Source organism: Bubalus kerabau, chromosome X (genome assembly GCF_029407905.1).
Source record: "Bubalus kerabau isolate K-KA32 ecotype Philippines breed swamp buffalo chromosome X, PCC_UOA_SB_1v2, whole genome shotgun sequence".
In the NCBI taxonomy this organism is placed as follows: domain Eukaryota; kingdom Metazoa; phylum Chordata; class Mammalia; order Artiodactyla; family Bovidae; genus Bubalus; species Bubalus kerabau.
The window spans coordinates 70,748,085-70,762,458 of NC_073647.1; the positions used below are offsets into that span (position 1 = coordinate 70,748,085).

Genomic DNA, 14,374 nt, shown 5'->3' on the forward strand with positions numbered 1-14,374 from the left:
TGAATAGGGAAGCTACACATTAGGAGAAAATACTTACAAAACATACATCTCATAAATAACTAATGTCTGAGATATATAAAGAACTTCTGCAACTCAATAATAAGACATGCAGTCCATTTTTTTTAAATGAGGAAAACTTGGAGCAGATATTTCACAAAAGAAGATAAGACGAATGTCCAATAAACACATGCAAAAGTGATCAATATGAGAAATGCAAATTAAAACCATAATGAAGTAGCATTACATTTCTGCCCAGAATGGCTATTATTAAAACAATTGGATCAGTATATGTTATATAAGAACTTGGAGCAGCTGGGATTCCCAATATTGTTGTTTGTTTATAAATCAGAGCATATAACTATTCTCTGACTCAGCAGTTTCACCCCATCTAAGTATTTATCCAAAGATAAATTAAGACTTGTGTCTACAAAAATACCAGTGCAGAGATATTTATAGAAGCATTACTCATAATAGCTAAGTAGACCAGGTTTCCATAAATAGAATAGTGTTCATGACAGCTAAAACCTGACAACAACCCAAATGTTCAACAGTACACGAATGGATTTTTAAAATTTTGATATGTCCATACAATAGAATCCTACCAGTTAACTCTACAAGTATAATATGATGGTAATTATTTTTATTATGAATATGTAATAATGCCAGCCTCTAAATAAATCAATATAAAACTTAAAATTATTCTTAAATCATCAAGCAAACACCAGTGTGTTTGGGGGTTTTCTTTCTATTCTTTACTGTTTCTATGCTAACATTCTAAATTGTAACTTTGAATTGTAGCTCTCAAAGCAATGCAGTTTTTGTTTATCATTAAATTGAGCTCTTTACTCTAGGAACCCCAGGCCTTCCTGGACCAAAAGGTATTAGTGGTCCTCCTGGGAACCCTGGCCTTCCAGGAGAACCTGGTCCTGTAGGTAAGAATGAAAACTAAGGGTTTGCCATGCTATAAAATTAAGGCTTATTCATTTTTGGAAAGTCAAATCATTTCTGGGAGCTGTGCGCGTTTTCAAGACAAACATGCTGATCATTCACTCCATACTACTTGTTAGATACGAAATGAACAATTCTTAATAAGATTTGCTTAAAATTATTATTATGGGACCTTATTTTTCAGGCTCACTTTTTCCAAGGAGAGTTATTTCAGGTATCCTATAATAGTAGATAGAAGTTCTCATTATTTTAGAATGGCAAAGTGTAGTTTTGCTTGTTTACTGTTCTAAGCAAATCACTCCTTTTGGCCCCCTATGAGGCCTATAATTCACCCCGCTTCCATTCTCCCCCCCACACACACCTTGCTTTTTTACATATTCTAAAAGATAGGTTAAATGAGAAAGTGAGTTTGAATACTGAGTGGATGATAAAACAGTTCCTTATTCTCATTATCCTTTATTTCTTTTTCACAAGGTTTCATGACTTAAAGAAATGTCCCAGAGACACTCTGTGTCTTTTGGCTAGAATTATTTGAGGCTAAAATCAAAAGAATTGGGAATATAGGAGAAAAAGGAAATTGAGAAGAAAAGTGTAACCTGCTGTACTCTGTTCTTTAGGTGGTGGAGGTCGTCCTGGGCCACCAGGGCCTCCAGGTGAAAAAGGCAAACCAGGTCAAGATGGTATTCCTGGACCAGCTGGACAGAAGGGTGAACCAGGTACTATATTTTTTTAATTGTCCTTAATTTTCTAATTTCTTCCTTGTCTACTTTAGCTTTTGCCCTTAAGTACCCATAGTGAAATTCTTCCTTATCCTCTAAGCTGCTATGCACGTCTCCCTTCCTATTTACCTTCTTCCTGAGAATATTACCTCACATTTATTGAATCAAGTTGCCTCCCTCTTATGAAAAACTCCATAATCTTTTATTGCTCAATTTTCCATGTCAAGAAGCTATCTAGCTTTTTTTAAACTACTCTGGATGACCTTCTTTCACCATGCAATGTATATAATATATATAAACATATATATATATATAATATATAAAAACATATATATATATATGATATGTGTATTTAAAAATATACTTAATACTCATCACAAGTAGAATATAAGTTTATATAATTTTTTCATGTTCAAATTGTAGTTCCACGTTGGAAATAAGTCTTCTCCATGTTTCGTATGATATACATTGCAGCACTTGCTAAAAACCTAAATAATCCAAAAATAATTTCTTCTTATTTCAGTTATTATTATCTGTTTGAAAGTTTTGGGTTTATGTTCTGACAGGTCAACCAGGCTTTGGAATCCCAGGACCCCCTGGACTTCCAGGACTTTCTGGTAAACTTTAATAAAGCATGTTAAATCAGTCAGTAAAAAGATAATATTCTCCAGTACACTTATTTTTTCATCTCCACATACAACCCCAGACAACTCAAAGCTAGAGTTACATCTTGAAGCATTTCTTAATTAGCAACTTAGTATAAGCTATTGTACTATAAAAATGCACAATTAAGAAAATTAATATACAGATATCTCTCATTAACCTCATAAATGTTAAGGAAATTATAAAGAAAGCAAAATTGTAGGAAGAGTTAGGTTTCAGTAAGTTTTTCTTTTTTTCAGTAATTTTTTAAAAGCTCTTTTAGCCAGAAGAAAAATACTTTTTTTTTCCCCATGGAAACCAAAACCAAGATAATATAAGTAAACTGTAGAAATATGTACCAATCATAAAAATGTCTATTGAAAACTCCATTTTAATTTATATCTTGGAGGGTATGTGTGCATACACATCTACCTCCCTCATTTGTTTTTACTCTCATTGTAAGCCCCAAGTAGTTAATTAAATGACTAAATGTGTACAGATACATATTTTTATGTTCTGAAATGACCATCAGCTATTTATGGAGGATTTTTTCAAACCACACATAGATCACTTAGAAATTCCTGTATTCCTTTTATGAATCCAACATAAAAATTATTACTCTAATGTATAACTGTTATATTGCTCTCCAGCATGTCAGTGGTATAGAAAAGCTGTTGAAAACAGTTTGTCTAGATTGTGATTCTAAATCTTGGATGGAATGGTCGTTGGGGACACACAGCAACCATTGAAGATCCATATCTTTCAATGGTCTCAAAAATTTGTCTCAAAACAGATGGGGGAATACCTGTACACCCATGGCTGATTAATGTTAATGTATGGCAAAACCACCACAATATTGTAAAGTAATTAGCTTCCAATTAAAATTAATAATTTTTTAAAAATATTTTGTGTTAGGAATTTCCTCTAGCTATCTCTAACCTATTCTTGTAAATATTTTATACTTTTGTTTTTTTCTCCTTTTTTTCCCTCCTAACTACTGGTCATGTGATCATTACTTTATCTCCTAACACAAAGGATATCTTTTAGAATGCAAGTTATTATTGTTTCTATATTTCTATACATACTCTAACAAATAGTTCTGATAACAGATAAACCTAATAGAAAAAATGGGTTTTCTGGATGGGTTGGGGATTTGGTAGGAGGTAGAAATGACCTTAGTAAATCCTGTTATTTTTTCTAATAAGTGGGAGTAGCTTTAGTCTTACAGGCAAGCCTAATTAGTATTCAGTATCACTTAATATGTTCTATAACATGACTTTGCTTTCATAGGTCAAAAGGGTGATGAAGGATTACCTGGCATTCCAGGAAACCCTGGCCTTCCAGGTCCAAAGGGTGAACCAGGCTTTCATGGTTTCCCTGGTCTGCAGGGTCCCCCAGGCCCTCCTGGTTCTCCAGGTCCAGCTCTGGAAGGCCCTAAAGGCAGCCCTGGACCCCAAGGTCCTCCTGGGAGACCAGGTATGTACATGAGTGGTAGGGGAATGGTCTATTTATTAGTCCATTTTTGCTGGCAGGTTATTCAGTCTTTAGGACGTTAAAATCTGCAATCCAAAGAACTTCTTAAAAAGAAATAGCTTGTTTTATTCCTGGCTCCATCCATTTCCATGGCATCTAATAATTCTTTTCAGTAATGTATTTCATCATTTACTTAAAGTTGAGCTAAAACAAACCAACTTGGAGGAAAAAAAGGAAATAATGAATTTATTAGTCTTTTTATTAAAATAAAGCTATACTGAGGGAAAAAAAAAACTATACTGATAACCTGACAGCAAAATGCAAGCTGCATTTTTAATGTGAGCTGCTCAGCATGTTATCACAGAAATCATTTTAGTGATCACCCAATAGATGCTTGTGGTCCATACCAAAAATGTTGCTATGGTTCTGTCATATGATCAGCACATGTCACTAAGCACAATAAAAAAATTTATCTTCTCTAGGAGCTAGGCAATCAAATTTATCTTCAACATCACAGCATGATTAAATTGAATAGTGATCTCTTCATACCAGCTTCATGTCTATACCTCATTTGTCTTGTGTTAACTGCTCTAATGGTCTCAGTTTTGCATCCAATGTTCACTTTTCCTTTTGTGTTTGTGCTGTTTCATTTCATTTTACTAAGTTTGGAAATACTCATTTTCATTCTGGATTAATGTCGCTGAGCTCAATCACTGAAGATAGATTATTAACAGATACTTGAGACTTAATTAACAGATACTTGAGACTTAATATTCAGTTTTTAAATTTCTAATTATTGAAAATTTGGCCCTCATTGATTTTTTTAAAGTAAGATAAATGTAAAATTAAAGAAACAAAAAAATTGCCTTTTTATCCTTTGAAGGTCTGACTCATTTTTATAATGTATTTAAAAGTGCAAATTTCCATAAACTTTGAAGTGATTGCAGTCAGTTTTAATAAGATATTCTGTAAAAACATGAATCAATGGGATCACATACTTTGTTCAGGAGATCATTTTCAAAACCAGATTTTATCTGATCTGACTATTTATAGAAGGTATTATTTATAAAGTTTTCCTTTGCTTTACTATTGAAGAAAATCAGTGAAGCTCTCAGCTATGTTAATTCTCTTGCATGTAATGTAAAGCATTGACACGAATATCTTGCTTGGTTATGCATGTAATAATTCAAATAAACCAAACTATTCTCCTTTTTAGTATTTTAATCAGCACTGTGGCTATTTATTATCAGTAATGGAGTTCAATGTTGAAAATTATTTTGAAATATGTCAACATAAAGACATCATTCATAAAAGTTTTTTTAAATTACCATTTCTAAAAGAAATTTTAACAAAAGTAGTCAGAAGAAGAACACACATCTGATGAGTATTTGTAACCTTTCAACATGTTCATAAACTACAAATTAAAATGGAATTTTAAACCCAGTTGCTCTTAGAATTGATTGTTGTCTGCACTTATAGTAATGATTATTATAAGAATGATTTTTGGCTTTTCAAAATATGTCACATGTGCTGTTTTTATTTTAATGTTGATGTGAAGTGGCGATAATTTGGTTTATATACAGATGCATGAATATAAACTTGCAGGGTATTCTTTTATTGAATTAAAGTTTAACTTGAAAAAAATTAGTGTAATGCTTTAGTTTCTTGATATTTCTAACAATTTTGATATTTTTCCTTTTTGTTAATGATGACATTGGGCCTTGGTGAACTTTGATCCCTATCCAGGTCCTACAGGTTAGCTCCTTAACTCCAAAGTAGTATCTGCATGAAATATGAAACTTTTTCTTTTATTTATATATATATATTTATATGTATGTGTGTATTATTTATATACACATATGTATGTGTATGTGTATATATAGGTATATATACACCTGTGTCTAATGTTTTCAAGTATTTGAATATATTTTAAGAGCATATATGCCAATTCAGTTCTTACATGTTGGTCTATCTCTGAAAGTTATTAGGAATTTGTACAGTCCAGTTTTTCTGTCTATTGGAATAACTCAAAATAACCTACTTAGAAAAACTGATTTATCATTTTAAAATTTATATATTTATGTTTTTTTAGTTGGAAATTTATAGTATTCAAAACTATATTATATACTATTTTACACTTTCTGTGTATTTCCTATTTTTGCTTCATATCTGCTAATATTATTGAAATTAAACTATTCTTCAAAAAGATATTTTTTAAAGAATAATATATATTATCAGATCCTGCAAATATGCAATTCTTGATGAACCATACCTCTTGTAACTTTTCAAACCATCCCACCTTCACATTTTTGTTTGTCACAAAGTTCTAAATTCTGCTACTATATAAATGAACTAATAGGCTCAGAGTTAAAAATAAATTTAGTGTAACCAGCAAAATTAGAAACCTTTTAATCTTATTTTCATCCTATACATATAAACAGTACACACCTAGAAATAGTTACCAAGAGCTGCCCATTAGAAAATTGCTGATTAATATTAAAAGATTTTCACCTAATCAGAAGTAAAAAGAATCACAAATATCTGAATGTGTTTATTATTCAAGATAAAGAGCCCTTTTCACATTTCTGAGGAGCAGCTAAAAGGGGAAAAAGTATAATCCTGAGTTCTAGCTACTGGGAATGGCAGGAAATTTTCTATTCTTATTATTTTAAAATTTATACTTTTTCAAGATGCTTTTTAGGAAGCAGTCTATCTCTATCTGAATTGATTCCTTGATTTATTACTACCCCACAAACCCATTATTTCATATAACCATATATTATCACTCCAGAAGGACCTAAGTTTTACATTAGTCAAACAGATATTCACTAGATACCAGCTAATGGTAGTAAGACAGGTTTTATTCAAGACTATTGCATTAGGGGGAGAAGGCAATGGCACCCCACTCCAGTACTCTTGCCTGAAAAATCCCACAGACAGAGGAGCCTGGTGGGCTGTGGTCCATGGGGTCGCTAGGAGTCGGACACGACTGAGCGACTTCACTTTCATTTTTCACTTTCATGCATTGGAGAAGGAAATGGCAACCTACTCTTGCCTGGAGAATCCCAGGGATGGCGGAGCCTGGTGGGCTGCCGTCTATGGGGTCGCACAGAGTCGGACACGACTGAAGCAACTTAGCAGCAGCAGCAGCATTGCATTGCATTAGGGGAAAGACTATTGCAACAGGAAAGAGAGACTGAGCTCAGGTCGGAGTACAACAAGGTCAAATGGGGGTTTTATTCAACTAGTAGAGTAAAGGACTCAGTGGATGAAAAATTACTAATAGGAGACATCAAGGGTCAACAGATTCTTGCTAAACTGGCCTATTAGAGGTCTCATCAAAGGCAGTCTAAGGGCTATTAGGGTCCTTGAGGTCTTGCCAAAGTCTTGCTAGAATCTTGCTAAAGGCAGTCTAAGGACTTAGACATTAAAGATGAGGAATAAGGAACTTGATCAGATATCGGGGGCGGGGGCCGGGGCAACTCACGCTAAACTGACTTAGCAAGATTCTTGCTAAAAGTGGACTGAACAGACCAAGGACAGGGCCCAAGGAGTAAGGCCTAATTGAGAAGAGGGCTCAGAGGAATCTGTCTGAAGTTTAGTCACAGATGAGAAAACTAAGGCCCAAAGAAGTGAATAAGCTTGCTCAAGGTCATATTGTTAGTTACTGGCATAGCAGGGAATCTGACTTGGGGTTCCCCAGTACTTAGTTAAGTATCTGTTCTACTAGTAAAACATACCATCTTTCCACACAGACAGCTACATATCTTGATGCTTATGATCTGGCCTCTTATTCTAGTTATAAATATGATAAGTGATTGAACAAAGCTGCTTCTGCCATTTTAGGAGACTTTTAGCACAGCAGACTGGGCCTTGCCTTTGCTTTTTTGTTTTCTGTTAACTCTAAATCTCTATCAACCCCTACTAACTGTTTCTTGTGTTTTCCTAAATGGATGTCATCAAAAAGATTAAGACAAATGCATGCTATTTAACTATTGCCAAGATAAAGAGAAGACTAGGGTATACTTTAAAGTAATTTTGAGTCCCCCCCCCCCAGCCCCGTCTGACTTGCATAGAAGTTGCTGCCTTGATCACTTCCAGACTTTACAGTCAGCCACAAGATTGTCTTCTTCCAAGGCCCTAGAAAATATTCAGAGAAAAAAAAAAAGGAAAGTAGCCATATTAGTTTAAAACTGATTTGACAACTTATTTACAAGATGTACTCTAAATTACATAGTTATTGGAACCCAGTATTTGTAGTATTCTCTTCTTTGCAGCAATTGGAGACTGCAACCCTAAGTGGAAACTGGATTTAAAATTTACCAATCAATTCATTAGCTTATCTTTAATTATTACTACTCATGTATAAGAGATTTTTTGTTTTATTTTGTTTTTCAGTTAAACTTTGTTAGGTCATTTGAGAAATAATTAATTTAGAAACTCGTGTACAAAATTGACTTGGCATATAACTCATTAAAATGTTACCTTTTAGAATTAAAGTCTTAGAAGTTTTGCTATGATATGATCTGAAGTTTTCCTTGTTACTTAGACTGAAATATCATATATTTCAATGAGATATTTTTCTAAGAGTTCTTATTTTGGTCCTTCTATAGCAAACACATATATAAAATGTCTTTACTCAAACTCTGAATTATCTTAAGTAGAAATTCTAATTTATCTAGCTAATAGTGTTGCCAGACTCTGCTCAAAGTGTTGTCTTGAGTCAGTTTGCTGTATGTGATTTAGAAACCATTTAAACAAACAGAAGCTGATTTTTGGGCTTCCTGGATTTCAAATTGTCAAATGCTTTAAGAGTCTTATTACTCGGTATAGTAATGTTTTATATTTATATGACATACCCTCATTTATATCATGCTCCTTGAAGGCAGAGTTTGGGTCTAGCTAATCTTTGTGTTCCCTGTGTCATCTTGCACATGGCAGGTCAACATTTTAAAAAATATATTTGATCTTTAAAACAACTCTGAAGGAGATTACGGTAGACAACACTATTCCCATTGTGTGGGTGAGAAAACAAGCTCAGAGAGATTGAATTGCCCAGAATCTCATAGATATAAGTAAGTAGTAGAGCCAAGAATAAATCCTCAGTCTTCTAATTTCTAGGATTCAGGATGCTAGTACAATTTATTCTCTCTGCAAACCTCAACCTATAAATCATAGCAAGACTTGTAAGAAAAGGAAATTGGGTTTATAGTCAATTAACATTAACCAGGAGTTGTCCTGTTTGTAGGCTCTTTATCTTTTTAATGATCCTTCTTTTAATAGTTAATAGTCTAATTTAATATGTACACCAAATAATATAAAGTAGATGTGATATTTTCTGTAGTTTGGGGTGGGATATTGCATGCCAAAATATTTTTGAAGGGCCCCTTCAGTGATGGTCTTCACATCTTTGGAAAATTCTACTCTTAGCTTTCAAGTTCAATGGTGAGCAAACATATATTGGTTTTTTCTCTTTGAGTATATTACAAGTAATAATGGAAGAGAAGAAAGCTTCTTGATGGATTATTTTTAAAAATCACGATCTGTCTTCATGGAATGATTTTCAAAGAAGACAAACAGAAGTACAGTTGGTAATGGCCATTGTATATTTGTGTTTTAATTTCTCTGTTAGGTCATCTGTGATCTTTGTATATTTGCTTGGTAAGGTCTTCAACTGTAGCTCCTTGGAGCAGTCTGCCTATACCAAGAAATTTGCACCTTGTGTTTTTGCTAAAGAATGGCAGAGGCCAAGATAAACTTTTACCCAAAAGTTTTACCCAAAGGAGTAGAAGGCTATCAGTGAAGTGGTACTCCCTTTCCAACTTTCATATTTTGAGGTTCTAACTTTTGGAAAGCCATTGTAGCATTTCATTTGAGTTAATGAAAACTAGCAGCTTATTTCATAGAATAAGCTCTATTTTAAAATATTTGGCTCTCTATACTCCTGTATGGTTCTGTTTGCATACTGATTACGCTGTAGGTGTAAGAAATGCTGGCAAAGAGAATTATTGTTTAACTTGTGCTATAATGTGAACCACTTCTAACTCATAATCTTATTTTGTACTGTGTGATGTCTGATACTGCTAACATCGATCTTTGGGCTTTGGTGAACTCTGATCTTCCCAGGTTTTCAAGGTTAGACTGGTCAATTTTTTTTTTTAATGCTTTGTATGTGTGACAAGAGAAATGCACTTTTTTTTGCTATAATTCAGAAGTCATTGAAGAGTGCTGTTATCCTCAAATAACTACGTGCTCTGGTATTTAACATTTTGGTGAAGGTAATGTGACTTGTTTATAATCAAGTTTGAAATGACATTAGGTCTTTGTGGTTTCAATTGTTTATAATAGGTAATTCATACATATAAACATGTTGAATTTTAAATGGAAATACACTTATTTTTATATTTAAGACGCATTATTTAGGCAGGCATCTGACACATTTGTAACCTTTGTGTGTTGATTTTATTTTCTTGAATTTTTTTTGCCTGAGATTGATCAGAGCTGTGCTTTCATGGCTATTTTCAATAATGAAAGAGGGTAACTATCAAGTATTGTTATAAATAAAACTTACCTGCCCCTTGTGTTATTAGCAAATCAGTAATTTAAATTTAAGAGACACTAGAACAATAGGTCTGAATCAATAACATGTAAATTTACCCAAATTTCCTTTTAATTGCAAACAGAACAATTCCCAAAACATGCCTACTTTTTTTTTTTTTTTCCAAATGATAAGTGTTCTGATTACTTTTCAGATTGGGGAGAGAAGAATAAAATGTTCCTTTTTTTTCCTCCTCTTAATCTTACCCTAGTCACTGGTAGATTGATTCACAGATAGTTTACTTTTCTCTTAATAATCTGATTTGCTACCTGATTTCTAGTCTAAATTACACATTATGGAAGAAGGTAACAATTTTTGTCAGAAAACCCTACTTAGGGGTTTGAACTCAATAATTGTTTTTATTTGTTTAAATTCAAAATACCCAACCCTTTCTTTATGATTGGGAAGGGAATTTCTGAAAATGTCTATCTGGTTGCTGGGCTAGGGTGACTATATGATTTAAACTGTTTAAACATAAATGATTGTTGTACTGTTGTGAACCTGCTTCCTCTTTCTCAAGTGACAGTGTTATATTATGAAATCACATAGAAATAGCTGAAAGATTAAAAACGGGTTCATATTTTAAAATATGTTCTTACCTTCAGTTTTACTAGTAATGAAGATAATTGTTTAAAAATTCTTATATAATTCTTACTATGTGCCAGGCACTGTGTTTATAGATATTATCTTATTTAATTCTTGGAACAGCCTGATAAAGTAGGTACTATTCTTATTTCCATTTCAAAGAAGTTGAAATTGAGGCCAAGGTGATGAATAAAACTTAAAGAGGTCAAATAGCTAATGATTGATTAATGAGTCCAGCATTCATGATCTCTAAGCCATGCTGCCTTGTTAGCATGAAGCCACTGATTCTGAGTCATAAGATTACTGGAAAGGGCGGGATCAAAGATGTGACCTTTTGTCTGTATGTAAACATGAATTCAGTATTCTAAATTCATATGCCTGTGAAATTTCCCTTAAAAATAAACTCTACATATTTTCCTTTTTTGTTGAAACCAGTGAAAAACTAAGATTACTGGAGGAGAGAAGGTAGAGGTGCTCACTATGTACTGTTCATTATTTGGGACTTTGTAATTATTTTCTTAAGGCAGGGCTATTTAGTCTCCACCTCAGCACTCTGCAGGCAAGACAGCTATTTCCCACCTAGTGAGGAAAAATGTGGCTATTTATAAGATCTTCTTGGTCACTTAATGAACCTGATATCTTTATTTAGAAGGAACATTTTAAAACATAGTATAAGGAAGGAGCTTAGCAAAATCCCCTTTTAAATTATTTATTTATTCAGAAGTTATATGTCAAGTCCTTTATTTTTCTTCAGAAATATTTAAAATGTAAATAACACAAAAGCATTTTTAAATCAAGTTAAAAGTACTATATTGACTCTGTGAATTTCTGACACTAAAATATTCCCATGTGTTAAGCATATCACTAAAATGAAATTAAGCAATTAGTTTGGTTAAATAACTATCTTAATTGCATAGTAATACAAACTGAATAAAAGTAACTACTTACAAATAAAGCAACTTTATTTTAATCACAATGAGGCAAATGACGTGAATCCCTGATTGCCCTGCAAAATGTGGCGGTGTACCAGCAGCTTTAGCTACAGGACACTTTTTATTTACAGGGCACTTGTTAGAATGGAAATTCCTGGGCCCCTCTCCAGCCTAACAGAATCCAAAACTCTGGGGGTATATCCAAGAATCTATTTTAACAAGCCCTCCTGGGGATTCTGATGCATTTCCAATTTGAAAACAGTGCTCTATGGTGTCTGTTTTGGTTCACTTAAATCAAACAGTTAGGGATTACAGAAGCAATCTTTATTACAATGTCCGAAGTCCTTCCTTTAGATATGAGCTTATTGGATTTAATATATAATAAAATACAAAATTAAAGAATCTGCATCCCAGTGTTAATAACCCAGCCCAGTTTACATTAGAGAGTCAGCATTGATCTATACATTTTAATGTACTCTGGATTTTATTCTGCAAACTAATAGATGACTAAAAGTATTTGGATAATTTAAAAGCCTGACTTTGATGCTGTTCTTATGTTATACTGAAATGTGGCTATTTGTTGTGCATTATCAAGGTCCACCAGGTCCAGAAGGTCCCCGGGGTCTACCTGGAAGTGGGGGTATTAAAGGAGAAAGAGGTAACCCAGGCCAACCTGGGCAACCTGGTTTGCCTGGTTTGAAAGGTGATCAAGGTCCTCCAGGACTCCAGGTAGGAAATAGGAGTAGATATTTGATGAGAAATGGATGTGGGTGTTTGCATTCAAAATGAGAATTCCAAACTGCATTGTTTTAATTCGCATTTACTGATCAAGGCTCTTTGCCTGGCTTCCTGGTGAAGTACAGAGAAAAAGGCAAGTTTCCTGTCTTCTACCAACTAAAGGGACTGTGCTACCTTATAGTTAACGGGTTCCCCAAAAGATAGTTTTAACTGGAGTTCTTGGTGTGTACAGATTTTGATTTCAGAAACTTTGATTTCAGCGAAAGCAAATTATAAAAGGATATGTGTGGGGGGTGTGTGTGTGTGTAAGCATTGCATGTGGATGAGTCTTCCACAGAGAATTGATCATGTTGAGTGGGGATATGTTAGACTTTGTAGTTAGAGTCACTTTTCAGCTCCACTGTACAGTTGTGCTTTGTGTCTATGAGGAAGGCAGACAGATACTTTGTGTTTCTGTCTTTACCTGTAAAAGGAGAATAATAACATATCCCCACGTCTATATTCATGCGTTTTCCACCTTGGTTTGAGTGACCCAGAAAGTCACATGTTTATTTATGTATCCTCAAAGCTTCCTTCCTTCATTCATGAGGATTGTTGTTAGATTTGACAGCCAACAAAGTCAGGGCTTAGTCTTTTAGCGTTGACGGCTGCTATATAGCAGAAAAAAAATCTAAAGAAATTGTCCTTAAAGTTTAAAACAACCCAGCTTTTCCCCTGTTATCACTATTCTTTTAGACATCTAGACTTAAATTTTTAATCCTCTTTTTATTCATTCTCTACTCACTCCCTACCTCATTCATTTCCAATGTAGTTCCAGTGTGCATGTCACTTTGCCAGATTCAAGACTACTATCTGATACCAACGTTTTATAAACATGGTATTTTCAAGTTCTATTCATTTTCTTTTATGCAAGTTCTTACATTTGTACCCTTTCTAATTTTCATTTTGGAAATAATATTAAACTTATAGAAAATTTTCAAGAATGGTAAAAAACCCTATTTACCCAAATGGACCAGTTGTTAATGTTTTGCCCCACTTGCTCTCTATGTGTATTTTCTTTGTGTGTATATGTATAATTATGTATTTTTTTTCTGAAATAAACCTATTTTTTTCCTTCATGACCTGGGCATTTTTGAAGAAATATGTGTAGCCCCTTCCCATTAAAAAAAGAATGTTTCTTCTTTTGCCTGCTGTTTCTTCATAATTAGATTGAAGATGTGTGTCCCCAGATGGAATACTCCATGAGTGGTGTGTTCTCAGATATGGAGGCCCACAATATTCATCTGCCCTTAATTAATTATCTTAATTTTTATTTTCCCATTAAGTTGTTACCTGGTTTCTCCACTACATGGTTACTGTTTTTCCCCTTGTAACTAATAAGCAAAACTACAGGAAGACACATTAAGATCATATGACTATACTATTCCACATCAGAATTTCTCCTTAGAATATCTATTTATGATTTCTGCCTCAGCCATTCAATTCTGTGATAGTGGCAACCGATGATTGTTCCACTCTAGCACTGCCTCCACATATTCCACTTGGCCCTTCTGTAACCAAGAGCCTCCCTTCTCTTCCATATATTGTCTATTTGTTATCATCATAGACTGATAAACTTTCATTCTTTTCAATGATTTGTAATTTTTAAACTATCCTTACTTATTTTGATTCTCAAACTGTCCTAGATTTGGGAGCCCCTTCAAGCTGGATCCTATGACTTTATGACATGGCCCCTCTTT

The 14,374-nt window shown here is 33.7% G+C and overlaps 1 protein-coding gene across 1 annotated transcript in view; it reads left to right on the forward strand.

Annotated features, from left to right (window-relative positions):
* The window catches only part of COL4A5 (collagen type IV alpha 5 chain), a 253,055-nt gene that overhangs the window by 224,706 nt on the left and 13,975 nt on the right, over positions 1-14,374 (forward strand). Inside the window, exons 38-42 of the mRNA XM_055564762.1 lie at positions 852-932; positions 1,566-1,664; positions 2,234-2,284; positions 3,600-3,785; positions 12,493-12,626. Coding sequence (XP_055420737.1) covers positions 852-932; positions 1,566-1,664; positions 2,234-2,284; positions 3,600-3,785; positions 12,493-12,626 — 551 coding nt within the window. The remainder of the gene's footprint in view (positions 1-851; positions 933-1,565; positions 1,665-2,233; positions 2,285-3,599; positions 3,786-12,492; positions 12,627-14,374) is intronic.